We start from the raw sequence: 18,443 nt of genomic DNA, 5'->3' as shown, positions 1-18,443 counted from the left end.
ATTGTTATACATTATGAGTCTATGTCCAGGATTTTACCACCAATATTCCAGCCACATATACAAACAATATTGAAAATTTAGGCCTATACGTTTTACAACACTTATTGATAAAATTCAATAAGCCTACGTATTTCAAATCATTTGAAGAATGCTTAATAGTGATTACATCAGGCGAGATTTTATTTTACACATAACATACACATATAATTAATTTTTTTTTCTGTCTTTTCCAAGTATGGTCATTATTATACTAGCTTTAATTTTGGGTCAGATAGACGTCCAATAACGATGAAAGTTTTAGCAGCTTAAGTTGGGGATGACTTTCATTGAAAAAAAAAAAATGATTTCAGAGCCAACCAACCACAAGTTTCTTAAATCCCTAAAAAAGTAAATTCAATTGCATTCATAACTGCCTGGATTTGCACAAGTTGTACAGAGTATCAAAGACATAGACAAAGTCCCGGACAAACTTCACCGGCAAAATTTATTACATTGAATGCTGATCTGAGAAGGAAATCTGTTTCAAGAAACTCCAGTGGAAAAAAAAAAAAGCAAGGAATTCCTCGGCACTTTTCATGCGCAATAATTACATGTTCATGATTATTATATTGATTTCTTTGTAGACAATTCAGCAAGCCTGAGATATAGGATATTTGGGAGCGTGCATATATAAGTATAGGCTATAGGCCTAAGTGGTGGTCCGTGCATGCAGAGCACGCGGTTTGTTTGTTTTTTGGTACACGTAGAGATGTATGGTATTTTTAAGGATACCATAGCAATTTGACACTGAGCGGAAAAATATGCTGCTTATGTCAGTTACAGACGAACACCCACGGTCATGTGATACACAGTAAAGATGCGCTTGCAGATTGCGAAAGACGATGTAAACATCACGGTAGATTTACCTTCAGTCATCTAGATCTAGTCATCTTTTACACAGTTTGCTTTAGTTAACAGCTGCCATTATAGTAGTACATCTACTGGGGGAACGAAAAACGTCGTCAGCCTTTCAATACAACAGTACCCGGTGCCAGTGGTCATTGTTTTGTGCTAGGAAAGGACAGGCTAATGTCCGATTGATGGTGAGACCGTGAGTATCATATCATCACTAGCCCGACCAGACGCTGTAAATAGTACGCTGTACGAGCGTGTAGCGAGCTGACTGGCTACTTACCAGTTACAGCGACTGGGCTGTGTATAGTTATAATATATCATCACTAAATTTACACACTGACTATGACTAACTGTTAGACTCGTGATGCCCAAGTCTCCAGTTTGTGAGTGCAGTCTAATATAAGCGACCAGCCCGAACGCGAGCTATAGACTAGTGTGAAGCAGCGCCATGGGGTTAATTCTAAACCTAACTGCGACCAGCCCCAACACGCAGTGCTCCCACAGTGTGTAACTGTGTACACGGAGCGTCCCGGGGTTATTCTAAACCATGCTATATAAATGCTAGCTAAGAACAACCACGTATCGTGAAGTAAGATCTGTTTGGTTTAAACTTTTTTAGTTTTAGGCAAACTTAGTTTTATCCGACAGCAACATGTCTGAGAAAGTTTCTCCATCCAAAGACAAACTCGAGTAGAGTAAATTTAACGTTTGACAAGCCTTTTAAATGCTGAAGCTTTTACCCAACTTCAACTTCAAGTCTTGCTTGCCCAGATTGCAATGCGATATCCTGATGTAGTGATAGAATTCTGTCAAAATCTGTGATGGATCGTACGTAGGCTGTCACCATCTGATGTTAAAAGTAAATTTAAAGTTTAAAATTACCAGGCAGGAAGGTTACCTACAGCAGTAGAGATCTACAGGTAAATGTTGGTGAATTCATGGAAATTCATTTGATGGTATTACTATGGTTCTCACTAATATGACCAGCCCCAACGCAAAGCGTTGTGGCAGTAATCTGTGTACAAGGAGCGCCCTGGGGTTAGGTTCTGACATGACCTAGCATGAGATAATACATCTACGTCCAGTTTGCATACGGTACTAAATTGCATTTAATTCTGCTGAGGGAGCAAATGCCAGTGGATGGTCATATGAATTATACTTGCTAATATTACTTGCCATGATAAAATGGTCTGCATCACCCACACTGATGCATGATTTCTTGTATTATATTTGCCCACATGACAGCTTCAACAGGTAGCAGGATGAATGCGTTGATTGCCTTGTGTCACTTCTGTGAGATCCACGGACCACGTGTCTTGTTTTGCACCCAAGCGCACCATGCCATAGAGCCTCAGCATGTCCTGGGAGGAAAGGACACTGACCACAAGTCAAGTTTTGGTCATCACTTTCACAAACGACCGCGGTCATCGACTAACGAGTCATTGTCATCCATGAACAGTGATAGAACAACATGCTCCTCTGCATCATCATCCACAGAGCTGTGTGAGGTATGACCCAGCTGTTTGCTTATTCCCTTCCTTTTGAGATTTTTCAGGTATTTTTTCAACATTTTTCAGTGTTGAAGATGGTCAAATGTAAGTGGAAGAGACAGCTTCATTTTCTTAATCTGAATGTAAAATTTGAAGCTAAAGCATCAAATTATCAAAAGCTGGAGAGAAGGTATAAATACACTTGTATCAAAAGTGTGGTAATTCTTTTGATATGAATAATTCAACCAACATGGCATTTTTCAAGCATCTCAATATTGTCAGCCACATCATGAGATTGTAACATTACCTCTGTTTTGCTTTTTATTTGTTTGATAGGAACAAAAATAGATAATTTCATACTTTTTCTTGAAGAAACTTTGTTTGTTTTTTTTTTGTTCTCTCAAGACATGATAAAAGTAAGTACTTCTGGTGCACTCTGTTTACATTGATATTTTCCAAAGATCAGCACAGCTGAAAAAAAAAAATACAAGTTTGTATTGATATGGAAAAATATGGCAACAACTTGAACAATATAAATGTTTATAAATCTACTGTAAGACAGAAGATTTCAAGGCAGCATTAATGTTCCAATTGGATGAGGTGGGGGGGGGGGGGGGACCGAAATTCATACCAACAGAATACAATGTTTTCATTTCACTATTCATTTGTTTCTGGATTTGATTTTCGTAAATGACATGAACAAACTGATTTCATATGAAAGTAGACGTCCATGCAGACAAGTGGCTGTGGTGATGTTCATTGTTTTCAGTCATCTAAATCTCAAAATATAAGACATAGAAATCAGTGACATAAGAGTACAGACTAGATAGAGTTCATTGGGTCATGCTGTGTTGCTCACTTGAAAATTTCAGGCTTGTCGCTCCATCCAGCCTGACCAGCCAGGGTTTATCAGCAATGACAATGAAGCAAAGATTTCCTACATTAGCTCACAGAATCCGGAACACCCTGAACTCTTTACCATTCTCAGACAAGCCTGCATCAGGAGCCTTAGCTGTGAGGTAAGTAGCGAGGTGAAAGGAATGACTCCCTGGAGATAAAAGAGTTCTAGACAGGGATACACACTGCCCGATATGATATAATGACTACAATTGCATTGTCTGATATCATATTCATTTTTCATTATCATGAGCTAATAAGGTAATTTTTCATGTGAATGTATAGTCAACTCCTTTGTCTGAATACTCACACACAAAAGCATATCGTTGCTTGGGCTTCAAGACCTTGTATCTACACAATGTCAAATGTTCCTGAGAGCAAATATACATGGCAGCTGAAGCACTTTATCAAATGCAATAGCCGTTCCTTTGACATAATGTGGTGGCTTCATTTCTGGGTTTTAATAAGACAGCTAGGATTTGGACAGGACATCACTTAACTGATTATCTGACCATTAATCCAAAAAAGTCATTCTCACCAAAAATTGAGATACAAGTTGTTTTCATCCCAGTGAATGTACATATATATATATATATATATTATATATATATATATATATATATATATATATATATATATATCTATATATATATATATATATATATATATATATATATATATATATATATATATATATATATATATATATATATATATATATATATATACATATAATATATACATATAATATATATATGTATATATATATATATATATATATATATATATATGTATATATATTTTTTTTTTGAGGGTTATAAGACTGCCCTACAGGACAAGTAAACATAACAGAGGTTTTTTGCCATATTTGTCTTCACTGTGCCAGTTATTCTTACTCTGATATGATGTTTAGAATGTGGATATTTACAGTGGAACTGATAAGATACCTGTTGATAGATGTCACATGATATACAAATTATTATATGTATAAACTGGTTATAGTAGATGACCACATTGAAATGGACAAGAAGTAAGTTTATTCTTGGCTGTTATATGTGCTGCATTGATACAGTGGAGCTAACAAATAGAAACTTTATACCAGGTCTTTGTTGTAGTTTTGATTTTTGATAGAGGAAGTCTCTTCTTTTATTTCAGATATGCCAAGGAAAGGAAGGACCAATCTTCTTCGGCGATGAAGACCATGGGTACACCCTCAGCTACATGTTTGTCATCAAAGATACACAAGCGAGAGGCTTGCAGCGAGGCTACAGCATCATTGTGGTTATGATGGACAAGATCTATCTACTGAACTCTTGGCCTTTCCTCGTCAAACACATGAAGGCTCTCATTGATGAGCTGAAGATGAAGGCGAATAAGGTAAGTCCTCTCCCTGTTCCACAAAGTTCTTGCATTCCTGCTTTGCAGTGCAGCCGTGCTATTTTAGTTCTTATTTTGCAGATGACTTCTGTTCCGTCATAGCATTTAGTACATTTGTATTTGTGTTGGTAGTGTGTTTTTTTGCCAGATTTGTGGAGTTTTTCATTTGAAACAAACATACATTGTACAATGTACTTGCCAACTTAGTGTGCTATTCCTTTAAAGACTCTCTTATGGTATTTACACGATAGTTCAAATGGACTCTTATGTTAGTGAAGTACCATATTTTTCTCTTTCATGTTTGCTAGGTTGATCTGCAATATTTTTCTTTTGTCTGATAAATTATATATAGCAACACTGCATACTGGCACTGGTCAGATGGTGCGGGACCAGTAACTTTTTCAGGAATGGACCAATAAAAAAAAAAGGAAAAACTGGGTACACCTACTGGTCCGACAGACAGGTCAGACCAGTAGAAAAAAAAAATGGGTTTGTGTGCAGCTCTGTATATAGGCCTTTGACCCCGCTCTTGTCTGGCTAATATTACATTTTCAGGCCGTTCAGATTTTGAACATTTGAATAAACTTTTTAGTACATTAGCGTTCTGCCTAGGCTGTTTCCATGCCCTTTCATCCTAGCTTCAGTTCCTCTAATTTCTGATGGGTTGATGATGTATTTGCTAGCCCAATGTAACATTAACCCATTGAGGACAGGCTGATTTTGCTACAACATGCATTTCCCATAGACACCTGCCCTAGTATACTTGGGACTCATCCTCAATGGGTTAAAAAAAAATCACAGAGTATGTTGAGTCATGTAAAGAAAAGATCGTCATGGCACCTAAAATGATATTTCTCCCATTTGCTGGAATTCATATTGAGACAAGGGCCCAATAATTTGCCGAGGCATGTTGCCATGGGCAGGAGGGTTCCCAACGCTCTAGTCATGCAAGCAGGTGTCTATTAACAATGAAGTTCGACTACATTGTGGAACATTTTTTTTTTTTGATAGCAGGAGCAAAGTAATGAAATCATCAAAATTTGTCTATATTGTATTGTATAAATAAACATCATGTAAAACATTCACACACAAAAAAAAAAATGTGAGCATCATGGACTGTACTTGAAAATGTTGCATTGCACTGCAGCACATCAAACTCTCACTGAGCCAATTACTTTTCCGCAGGTCTATGAGCAGGAGCAAGCGCAGAAGAACCAGCGGGCTGTGCGCCTGAACCGAGAGTTCCTCTCCCCCGGCGATTTCTGCCGGGGCGGGGTGAACAAGCCGTTCCGCGCCCTCGTGGTGCTGACAGGAGAGCCCAACCTCTTCCGCTTCCTTCACATGAGGTTTTCCTGGATCCTGAAGGCTGGAGGGAGCAGGATGACGGAGAAGGTCCTTGAGGGACCTCCACAGGAGGAGGCTGTGGACCTGGATGACCAGGAAGGTAAGCGGTTTCCATGGCAACCTACTGATGAAGGAGCCATGAAAGGGGAATTTATGCCAATACTATGCAGAAATATTAGCAGAACACATCAGTGAAGAACAATCCATTCAAAAGCTGTAAATAAATAAAATGTGGTTAGATCCATGTGCCATCATTGCTAGTTAGGAAGGCTATAACTGTCTGTTATGTCACAGTAAGGGAATTAATGCAAAGAAAGTATAAAGAGCAATAGTATTCACCTTGCCTTTGGAAGGCGGTAAGTAATGAGCTCTTTCATTAATGAAATTCCTTGTCATATTTTCTTTAAATCATTCCACTACCATGACATTTTGACCTCTTTGTTTCCAGCGATGGCAGCACCTAAACTTTTAATATTCATAGCTTTTTAACAGATTGTCAGCTTTCATCTAACTGTACTAGTGTGTTCTGCTAATACTGCTGCATTCACTGCACCCACATGATCTATCTAGGGCATTTGCTCTTTATAGAGGAAGTTGCCCCAAACATAAATGTGCATTCCATGTGCTGCCCTGTCTCGAGTTGAACTCTATAACAATTTGTGATGCCTCAATGATGGATAAAGGACAAAACAGTTTCACAACTTCTCCCCCAAAAAGTGAATATTACATTTTTTTGGACATTGTTCATTTTTGTATTACTAGTGCATGGTAAATTAATCAATTTATGGCAAGCTCTCTCTTATTTTCGGTGATAATTTTGATGTGTCTTGAGATGATTCGTATGTTTTCTGCATTGTTTCTATAGTTACGGAGGAAGGTTTCATCAAGATCTCAGCCAAGCCGCTGCAGTCTCCTTCGGAGGACCCTGGGGAACAGGACCAGCAGTCTGAGGAGGAGGTGGAGGGGGATCAAGGACCGGTCTTCACTTCTCTCCAACACTTCAGAATGGTCTGTAGCCTCCCTTCAAGACATGTAGAGTTCTACATTTCAAGCATGCAGCCTTTGTAGTGCAGAGACTCCAACTCTCCCGCTTTTGACGGGAGATCTCCCGCCGAAAGCCCATCTTTGCAAATCTCCCGTTCTCCCGCTTGAGATTTAATTTCTCCCGCCCTGGCTCTGTGTCTCCCGTTTGAAATGATTTCTTACTTATCACTGTTATTGCCATCGTATGTTGAAAAATAAGCCTTAGATATCACAAGAGAGCATCTAGAACCCTAGAGCTTCCATGGCCCTGGACCCCAGTCGCAAGGGACTTCTCGCTTTGTGCTCGTGATGTGCACATCAACTTGGAGTCTCCCGTTTGCTAGGGGTTTCAGGCGGGAGAATCTCCAGATCAGAAGGTGCTTGGGGTTGAAATCTCTGGTAGTGTAAACCTGGATGTATGAAAATTATATATACTGATAATCAAGGAACAAGTATACGTATCACTTCTGTGAATTTGATAGATATTTGATTACAAAAGGATATTTACTACAACATGCTTTTGCACATCATTTCAATGTAATAATTTGTTTTCTGCTTTTTGTATTAATTTTTTTTTTAGTATTATGTATTTTGAGAATTTACAACATTCATTCACATTGTGAAGGAGGTATATGCCTCTAAGACTTTGATCTGTGAAAGGATTATAATTAGATATTGTGAAAGTTGTTACGTCTTTGATTCATGATGAAAATAAGGCTTACTTTTTGGTGATACCAACAGCACTGACTTCATCCAGTTTTGATATCACTTCATATCAAGTTTAATGTTTGCATTCATTTCTTTTTTTACATTCTGTTTCTTTGCAATTTATGTAGTGATTCTTTTAATGCCTGTGTGAAAGGAATTGTATATTTGCCAAAAAATTATGTTTCAATAAAACCTCAAGTGACGTGATTACTTTCTTCTATTCTTTCAGGTCCTTGGGAGTCTAAGTTTCCATGACGTCGCCTACAACATCTTGACAGGCAATCAGCTGATTGTCAGATGTGACTACAAAAACACTCTGAAGTCACTTTTTAGAGTACTTAAGGTAAGTGATGCCATTGTTTAAAGGGGAGATTGCAGTGATGAATTAGTTTTGGTTACATTCTAGGCTAAAAAAGGGTGTGAAGTACTCTTGTTGTGTCAGATTGGTCAAGCGCCAAAGATCATTCTTATCCAAAAACATCACTGAATTATGATCTCTCACAATTGATGATTAGAGATGACTGTGGTATGCACTGGGAGGATAAAAATGGGGAGAAGTACTCTTATTATATTTTGGTCACATGGCTAAGATAGTTTTTATCAAGGAGCATTGTGTTAACTATGATCTCTGACAATTGAGTACCTGAATATAAGAACAACCCAAGTCCATTGGAGAAAATTTGGGAAAAATAGAAATCAATCATAAACTTCTTACTGCTTTTAGTGTTTCCAGTTATTGGGATGTTATTCATACAAATTTGAATATAAAACAGTCACTTGAATGATTATCTGTATTTGCATAACTTCGTAAATGGCTTCCAAAGACGATAGCCATATTTGGACTTGGGTCGTTCTTATATTCAGGTATTCAATTGCTTTTTAGTTATGACTATGGTCTGTATTAAAGCATAAGTTATTTCAAACAAATAATTGTCTCAATGAAAACAATTTCAAAAACATTTGTGGAGAAAGAAAAAACATTGTAGCTACCAATTGTAAGAGGTATACATGTGAGAAGCACACAGTAAATCATTATCAGTGAAGAATGCTGATGAATGTAATGGAAGTTACAAGGATGTGTTCCCAGAATAGTAACAAGAAATTTTCAAGGTGCTATTTTTCCCCCACAGGTTTCCAAAGATGCATGCTTTGTTACATGCGACTGCAATGTTCATGTCTTTTCACTGTGTATTACTTCAGGCCATCCTTCCTGCAGGCTGCTGTCGAACCATCAGTCATAGCGCCACCTACGAACCCTCATGGAAGTGTAACTTTCTCGGTTTGAGCTGCGACACCGAGCTCCCCGATCACGTAGTCTCCACGGAGATCTACCTCCTGCTGGACATCGTCAGTCCAGACAAAGTGCGGCAGGACTCTAGCAAGGTGGTGTCCAAGGCAGCCGGTTCCTTCACTAGCTTCGGCATCTCAATCACCAGCAGCTCAGCGGTGCCTGACAAAGGTCTGATGGCAAGGCCTACTCCTTTTGCGTAGCATTTCGACTGCTATTAAATTTTACTCGTAGATATTGTTTTGTTGAGAGAATAAAATCTGATGATTTGACAAATGAGGAGTGAAAATCTTCTTTTAAGAATGTATTTATCTTGGAGGTTTTTTTTTTTTTTAAATAGCATTATCATGACTGTCGAATATTGGTATATATTTTGTTGAGATTTATGAGACAGCTTTCTTTGTATACTGTCAAATTCTGCTAAAAATTGCAAAGTTGCTGCAAAGATTGATTCACTCCCTCTCTACAGTGGTAAAGTCTTGAAAATTTTACTCTGATGCTATTAAAAGCAAGTGTGGAAATGCTTTGGCCAAGATCTGATACAAAACTGTACTGGAATTATACTTGTATATTAACTTGAGTGTTGCATCATTTACCACCAAGTTCTTTCTGGTTTGATTTGATTCCTCAGTGCCAACCATCCTATCTCGGATAGAAACAACTCTTGACAACCGAGACCTGACACCGGAAATCGTCGACACCGTCCTTGTGGCGCTCAAAGAGGAATGGATGAAGTGAGTACTGTAGAACCAGAAATTTTGCCTGAAACTTTCAAGCCAAGATTTGCAAAAATAAGATGAACATTTTTGTCATGTATTTTATATTGATTAGCTGTATGTGTTCAACAAATCCTTGTGTAATAAGTATGCATAGTACACTCACAAGTAACATATGTGTGTTTGGCAATTTATTACTGTACAGTTTCATGCTGCAAATGTTTCTGTTTTCTTGTTATTGTAGTAAAGTCAAGCTGCTGTTCAAGTTCACCCGAGCCGGCTCCCACTCAGAAGAAGACGTGGAGAAGCTGCTCAAGATTCTCCAGGCTAAGGAGGAGGACAAGCCACTCCTAAAGTTCTGGGTGACTGGACTGAGCCCTCAGTATCGCTCTCATCTCCTCACCACCACCCTGGGGGCCACATGATCCACTGCTATCGACTCAGAGATGAAGCTGGACTTTGACTTGAGATGATTATGTGTCACACAGTGAACCTCTTAAAACCCATTAAAGACTAGTGCGGAGTACACTCGGGCAGGTTTTGATGGGAAATGCGTATTACAGCAAAATCAGCTCATCCTTAATGGGTTAAGTTTTTAGAGGATTTGTCAAGATCTGTCAAGTTTTGTACTGCCAGATTCATCACCCAGCATCTACATGTACCACCAAAGATCCGCCACTTTATGGACAACATTAGAGAATGGACACGACTTGATAGCCCCTCACTGATGCACAGCGCAGAGGACAGAGCTAGTTGGTGACGATTGATCTCCTCAGCTTCTCACATCTCTCTCACTTGGGAGTTGTGAGATGGATGATGATGATGGTGATGATGGTGATGATGGTGATGATGTGGTGGTGGTGGTGATGATGGTGATGGTGATGATGGTGATAATGGTGACGATGGTGATGGTGATAATGATGGTGATAATGATGATGATGATGATGGTGATGATGATGATGGTGATGATGATGTTGATGGCCAATGAAAGCCAAAGTCATCAGTCTGTTGAACCATGCTAGCCAATCAGTGTATTGATCTTGTGTTGTGTGGCTAGCATCTCATTCGGAGCCTGTGTTAAATCTTGACTCGGGATATCAGTCTGGGTGCCACAACCCACATGCTTGCTTGCCGAGGGCAACCAAAAATCATGTTGTGCAATTAAAATGAGTGGGTGCTTTTGTGTTAATTGTAGACACTTGCCTACAGACACTTCAACCCCAACCAGCCAAACAGAAAATTCTCCCGCCGTCACCCCAAGAAAACTGGAGACTCTGATTGTGCAAACATAAACACAATATTCCATGTGCGTTGTGCACATCATGGCGTCCCTCGTAGCCGGGGTCTAGTGCCCTGGGAGCTCTAGGGGTATGGATGCCCTCTTGTGTGCTACATTATCTTAGCCTTATATTTGAACATATATAACAAAATGGAGGTTTGTTGGGGAAAGGTAAATTCTAAGCAGGAGAAAGTGCATCTTAAGAGGGAGACACACAACTACAGTAGAGCAGAAGAAATTATGGGCATTTTCAAAAAATAACCTCAAAGCATGAGAGTGAGTCTCTGTGCCTATATTGTGTATATGCCTATTTGGGCAAAAGGGCAAAATACTATTGTTATGTTTGATGTCTGTTCTTGCTTTGCCTGTGTGTCTTTGTTTGTTTGTTTGTTTGATTGTTGTTGTTTTATTCTCATTAAGTCACATGAACAGTTATAAGAGCCAATGGTATCATAGAATTCAGGTAAACTAACAGAAATCTTGTGTGTCACCACCTACCTGGTGTATAATCAACTTGGGCATTTTAGAGTTGTACTCGAGACTAGCTGTCATTGATTGAATGTGCAATTGAATCCAAGGCGATGTGCAACACAAAATTTTCAAAGTTTTTCAGGTCAAATCTCTTATGCCACTCTTGTGTGAATTCTTATGCAAATTACTTTTTCGTTAATAGCAAGGATTGAGGTGAAGATCAATCTACAGGAAAGTAAAAGCTTAAGACTAATCTTGATTTTAGTGACAGTGTATTTAATCCCTTTCATGCTACTGGAAGCATCAAAATTTTCACATAACTAATTTTTCGTGCTGAGCGGCTCAAAAACAATTCATGGGTTCTTGAATTCACAGTGCGCAATTGTCAACCCATTCAAAATGAGGAGAGAAAATTGAGAAGATATTTTCGCAGAATTCAGAATTTGTGCTATCCACATGTAGCGCAAAATATGTGAAAATTAATGTACCACAAAAATTTCTATGTTTACAGAATAATGCTTTCTAGTGAAGTACAGTATATCTCCTCTTGATCGAACTGGTGGAATGTTCAGCTTTAGACTGCAATCGATCAGTGGAGGATACTCCTTAAACAGGCAGACATGAATTTTTCAAGTACTCCCTGCAGAAATGACATTTGTAATTTAAACGACTCAAAGGATTTTTGAGACATTGGAGGAGAGAATAATAACTGCAGCTTTTTTTTTTAATTATTATCATTATTTTTTATAATGGAGAATGAGACCCAAGAACTAAATGTGGATTGAACATCAGCAAAGTTTGAGGGAAATTGAATGGATAGTCTGTTCAAACGTCATGAATTTTTAAAGTTTCTGTACCGCCATTCCTGGATGAGAAGGCTACTCCTCTTTCACTATTTTTTCTGATGATTATGTAAACTTGAGGGATGATGTGAAATTTAATGATAGTTTGTATGCCCAGTATTACTAGGCGTGTATGCTATGTCTTCCACAGGGTTATATTCTAGTTTTTGTATCGAGTCATAAATCCAAAGTAAAAGGAAATTATGGCAAATTTTCTAAGATTTCAACAAGCTATACACTATGTGATGAAATTCCTATTGTCTGTAATGCATTTAGAAATGCTACAGGAGTGTACACTGAGTAAGGTAATATCATACGTGCCAAAGCTAAATATGAGGTTGACAGATATAATTGCTTCATTATAGATTTAAATGATGTCTTGATTCAAATCAGCTAGGTCACACTGTTGTATCAAAGTGATGTCAAGTGCAGCTCTGATTTTTTCTTTCTCTCTCTCTCTCTCTCTTTGTATGTGGTTGTCACATCTGTTATGTAAAGGGATGGTATGGTATGTGTGGAGATGAGGATTAGGCTTTTAACTTTTTGTGAGATAAACCAAGGAACCATTTATGAAATAATACAGACCATACCATTCTAAGAGGAATTCCAAGTTTGTCAGATGAAAATCGGTTTCAGAATGGCTGAGACATCCAAAACAAAGTGGAACAAACGATCCTAATAAGAAGTGGGTCCCACCTTTTATTAGGATTACTCTCTTTGGATATATCAGCCATTTCAAAACCAATATTTATCAAATAAATGTTGAATCCCTCTTCGACTTACATGTTCTTTCATATTTTATAAGAGGTTTGTCATTATCTTACCCAAATTTTTTTTTAGAAACTTGAAGTTAGGTCTCAACCAAAACTATGTGATCCCTTTAACTGACCATCTTTTTCTGTCAGAGATTTCAGTATTCCTACACAGTAATACATGAGCTTGTAAATGTTTCTCAACTACTGTATAAAACAATCATGGTTTCCTTTAGCTCTTGAGTATTGGTACATGTATGAATGTTCATGTAATTGCATTGTATAATGCATTCTCATCTTGGTCGATTTTCTGCATTATGTTTTTGTGAACACCTTTTCTATGAAGTTAATTCTTTCTTTTATTTATAATAGCAAAATAATGTTAAATTACATGGAAAAGAAGGTCTGACATGACCTTATCAAGGAGTAAAGAAGAAGCGATTGAGAGAAGGTGGCCACTGGAGGGTCGGCAAAAAAATGGAGCTTGGTTTACTTCCTCAAGATCTTCACTCCAAGCACACTCATAGTTTCCGCCAATGTCCTTATTTCATTATTGTTTTAGAACAATTTCTTGCCTTTGAAATGATTAGGCCATTAATGTGTATCACTGCACAGTGTACTAAAACTCACCCCAGCCATATTTGTAGAGGAACAACTTATTTTAGGGTACATTTCATTCATTTTCACAATGTAATCACTAGAATATCCTTTTTCTACATGCTGTATTTTTTTTCCTTCCAGTAAACTCGGGGCAAGTTTACTTACACACCTGCTGGCCAGGTGTTATAGTCATTTTATATGATCATAGTAATAATAAAGACATGTGCAATAGGATGTCTTATGAATCTGGCTGAACCAATCATGGGAGCTACTCAGCCAACACAGATGTAGTACTTTGTATGAGTGAGTTCATCTTATGGTGTACAAGTGTGTGTACTTACGATGTCACAGAGCTTGTGTTGTACTGAAATTTTCCTTTGTGTATTACTGTTTGGCGATTATTGGTCTCACTTCATGTTGTTGATCATACTGTAGAAGTGGAAAAAGAGGAATTTTGCATGTCTTTGATGCCAAGGAATGAAAATATAAAATGGTATTGTTTATAACAAGCAATGCTTTTATTTTCATCTTAGTTTCATCCCTGAAAATTCACTTTTTACAGTATGGTATGATGTGATGTCAGCCCTTGGTTATAAACTAATACAGAGCACTCCCAATAGAATGAAATCCTCGGGACCAGCAGTTTTCTTTTGTCAAAATTTTGTTATAGCTGAATGGTAAAGTATATAAAGACAAAGAGATGATAAATTTAGGACCTGAAGTTTATTTTGTTGTGACGAGAATTTCGTTATAACCGTGTTCATTATAACGGGAATGCACTGTAAAAGCATAGTGCAGAGGAGACTATGTTATGTATTGGGACCCCTGCACTGTGAGAGTTCATTGATTGTAAGATTGGTATCAATTGTGACCCAATGGTGGTAGGTGAACCCATGGAAGACTTGTCCTGAGAATACTGGGGAAGGTGTCTATGGGAAATGTGTGTTATAGTAGTATCAGCTCATCCTCAAAGGATTAAATTCTAAAGTTAGTAGTATCTCTTTTTGATACACGGCATCCATTGCATGCATCAAAAAGACATTGGTGTTGTACTGGCCTGTTTGCAATGCTCATGAAATAAAGTTAAAGATGCATTATTTTCAAATATACCTAGAGTTCTTGTGCTTGTTTCATAGATATTCTGAGTGCAGTTTATACAGTGGAATTTATTGAGTGGAGTGTGTTGATCTTATTTTCATTATTTAGCATAAACTGGGTTTACAGTAATAAAGTATAAATGGAGAAAGAGAGAGAGGCAACAGAGATGAGAATACTTTGCTTATATACAAACTATTTTTCATCTTATCGCTACTAGTATTTGACTCCCGGATTGACTACCTCACTCTGCATTTTGTTTTCATTGTGATTTTAACAATCATCATAATCAACGTCATCACCACGGTTACTGAGTGTTATCGTCATGCTTGCAGTCAGTCAAATCATTTCACATTATTTCAATAGTATCAGGCACACACACACACACACACACACACACACACACACACACAAACACATTTTGTATTTCTGCATTCCTTAGTACCATTTATATTTTTTGTAGTACAGATATCATACACACAATATAATTATCCTCGCACGAAGTAAATCTACTCCACACATTCATTAGGCGTAATCAACTATTTGTACATTACAGTCAGATGATCCAAACAATGTAACAATTCAATGTAATAAAGTAGGGCCTACTTTTATGGATTAGACCTCTCAGGGAACAAAGACAAAAAGACCATTTTAGCCCAATTCTCCACCTTTTTATGGCACCATAAACTGGCTGGATTTAATAAATCCATCAATATTTTTCTCATTAACATTGCCCCATCCTACTTTATATCTCCCATTCATGAATATGAGCACACACAAAGATATACGATATACATCTAAACAACCCAAAAATATATGATATACATCTAAACAACCCAAACACTGCCCCCCCCCCCACACACAAACACACTGACATACAACATGAACAAACACAGATTCTCACAGGCAGTAATCATTACAAGGCATCTATGTAGTAAAATACTGTAAAATGTGTGACTTTCAACCACTTTGTACTTGACAGTTAATAGAAGATATTCTGTCTCAAGATACCGGTATTTCATATTCTTTGGGTCCTTGGACACTACACATCATGCTTCCCTCCTATTGGACAGACACACATACAGTACATTGTACAATGTAGATATAGACAGGACTCAAAACATGATCATAAATAAGATTTTAATGGTATTCAACAATATATCCTGAAGCAAATATTGCTTGCACCTGAAAACAAATACATTTCTGCAGTTTAAAAGACTAGCTTCGTTTCTTTGTAACACCCAAAACTACTTCAAACAGTGTGCAGCAGGTTATTATCCTACAGGACTTGTGCCCTGTTTACGGTTTAACTCATTATCTATATCAGTCTCTTTACTCTATTAAACACAAACATGTGCTTTGTCTCCTTAAGCTTGTATACAATGTTTCATATCAAAGTGTAACCACTATATTGTATCACCATGCAGATTTTCCATAAACCACTCTGGTAATCCAGCATTCCACAGTACAGCGAACGCTGTAGGCCCTACAGTAATTCAGCATTCAAAGGTACAGAATATTTTGCAATCTGTTTCATGCACTTGCTCCATAGCAATATTAAAAGTCAGTTTGCAGTTTCACTTTGCACATGAACAGAAAAAAAAAGGTCTTCTGTGATAGCAGGCATGTTAGTTTAATAAATTCACTGACATAAGTGAGATTCTTTGATGTAATAATCATTCATGTGATCCTTGCAATTTGCGCTTGCAAGCACATCCACCTGACAACAGTAAAGTTTTCATGAGAGCCTAATATTTGGCAATGATATTATAAAAACTTTGTTTATGCACTCAACACAAACGATGAAATGGATGCTTCCCCAACCAGCGGTGGATTCAAAGGGGGACTTACCAGGCGTGCGCCCCAACTTAATTTTTTGTTTATTATAAAAGGAATAAAAAGAAAAAAAAAATGGGCGGGGGGGGGGGGGGGGGCATGCACCCCCTTTAATTTTGTAAAGGCACCTTCCCTTTATGGAAGTTCTGGATCCACCCCAGCCAACTGTAAATTGACAGGCTAGTCTGGTCACCTTGTCTACGCATTATCAAGTTCACTCTGTTTAAACATGAATTTCATACCACTACTCTGCAACATCGGGCAAGCTCATGCATTATTTCACTTTGAAAATGGGTAAAGTGCCTTAAAATGAGAAAAAAAAGACTTCTAGTTATTTGGGAAATATGCACTTGAGTTAATTACAAACTGGTTTATTGACTTGTTGGAAGGACCACCTCTTATCTGATGTGGCAAACTTGGCAATAACACCCAAAATCCTGTGCAGTTTACATGAAATGGCCTAACTCAAAGCATGACTTGAGTGATGCTACCATGCATGCATGTATGGTATCCCCCATTTCTTTGATTAGGAGTGTACAAATCCGGCAGCTCACCATTTAGATATCAAACAACATAGACCTGGATGACATTCTGAGGGATGAATACATCATACCCTCGATATAGATGGTCTCATGTTTTTGGATAATAGAGTATATTGCCCTCATGTGGGCCATATACAGCTGTACATATATTGCCCTCATCTGGGCCATATACAAAATATTATTGTGGTATTCCTATCCGTGTCAGTCAATATGACATGTGTTATTAACAAATACACATCTCTGTTTATACAATGTTAATCCTCTTGAAATGAATCAGAGCATTGTATGACATTTCTTCTCATATTACAAAATACCAAACCTTATTATACAACTCTGTACATTGACAATATGGCTATTTACACCACATACATTTTGTTTAAATGTTCATTGGCATAATGATCAGAGTACCAGTAAAATACAATTCACTGTACTGATATATTCATGTCTTCTTAAATACTCTCATCACTCATTAATTTCCATATCTTCCAATATCTCTTCTTTTCAATAAATAATGATCTGGAACAATGTATTCTGAAGAAAAAAAATGTGACTTGCCTACATTAAACTGATGTAATGGGCTTTTTATTCCTAAATTTCACAAATAAGAAATGAAATGATTGACTTCTGTGGATGAACATGAACCACCCCAGGTCTCTGTGGACTACTGGACTACTCCATGTATAGACTTGTGGAATTTATTGTGGTCCTTGAGAGGAGAAACCAATAAACTGAAAATCTTCAACAAATTACACTGAACAGTGCTGATGTCATAGGAGCCTCACATACTTCAGAAATGTAGCAGTGTAATTTCATTACACTACCACTTTAATGCTTAACAAGTTCACCTGTGTAGAATCTATGCATGCCTTCTTCTTTTGTTCTGCTTCCTTGAGCCCCAACTCATGCATTCTTATGGTGAGGCTGCCATGTCATCATCCTTGTTCATTGCAATTTGTTATAAATTTTGAAAACAGTATTATTCCTTATCCCAGCCACTATAAATTCTGAAACTGTACTCATGCAGTATAACTTATCTATGGTTATTTAAATGTAAAAGTCTGAAAATCTTCCAGAGGTCCCCTTTAAGCAAAACATGGTTGAATTTCCCTGACTGAGAGTAAAACCTTAATAGAAATATAACAAATGTCATGACAGCTGCATATTTACTTGAGTATAGGTGTGCTGGACTTGGGACCTTTTGACATTGGCATGTGCAGTATAATTGTATGGTAATTTTTCACAGGGATTGTAGATTACACAGATAATTAGAAAACTGAATAGGGGTGCAG

The 18,443-nt window shown here is 37.6% G+C and overlaps 1 protein-coding gene across 1 annotated transcript; it reads left to right on the top strand.

Annotated features, from left to right (window-relative positions):
• The first annotated feature begins 972 nt into the window (after positions 1–972).
• Positions 973–10,222, top strand: LOC140232004 (folliculin-like). Its single transcript, XM_072312156.1, has 10 exons — positions 973–1,082; positions 2,140–2,402; positions 3,257–3,403; positions 4,437–4,658; positions 5,844–6,102; positions 6,868–7,010; positions 7,963–8,076; positions 8,934–9,192; positions 9,653–9,755; positions 9,982–10,222. Exons 2-10 carry the CDS (start codon positions 2,157–2,159, stop codon positions 10,160–10,162), a joined length of 1,674 nt encoding a protein of 557 aa, XP_072168257.1. The 5' UTR covers positions 973–1,082; positions 2,140–2,156; the 3' UTR covers positions 10,163–10,222.
• Positions 10,223–18,443: the final 8,221 nt, after the last annotated feature.

The sequence above is a fragment of the Diadema setosum genome, chromosome 8 (assembly GCF_964275005.1).
Source record: "Diadema setosum chromosome 8, eeDiaSeto1, whole genome shotgun sequence".
NCBI lineage: Eukaryota > Metazoa > Echinodermata > Echinoidea > Diadematoida > Diadematidae > Diadema > Diadema setosum.
The sequence above is the reverse complement of the archived record's forward strand: the minus strand, read 5'-3'. Positions and strand labels throughout refer to the sequence as shown.

Coding starts and splice junctions, on each gene's coding strand:
- LOC140232004 (XM_072312156.1), top strand. CDS start 2,157: ATGAATGCGTTGATTGCCTTGTGTCACTTCTGTGAGATCCACGGACCA. Junction 7,011..7,962: donor CTCTCCAACACTTCAGAATG/GTCTGTAGCCTC, acceptor CTATTCTTTCAG/GTCCTTGGGAGTCTAAGTTT. Junction 9,193..9,652: donor CTCAGCGGTGCCTGACAAAG/GTCTGATGGCAA, acceptor TTGATTCCTCAG/TGCCAACCATCCTATCTCGG.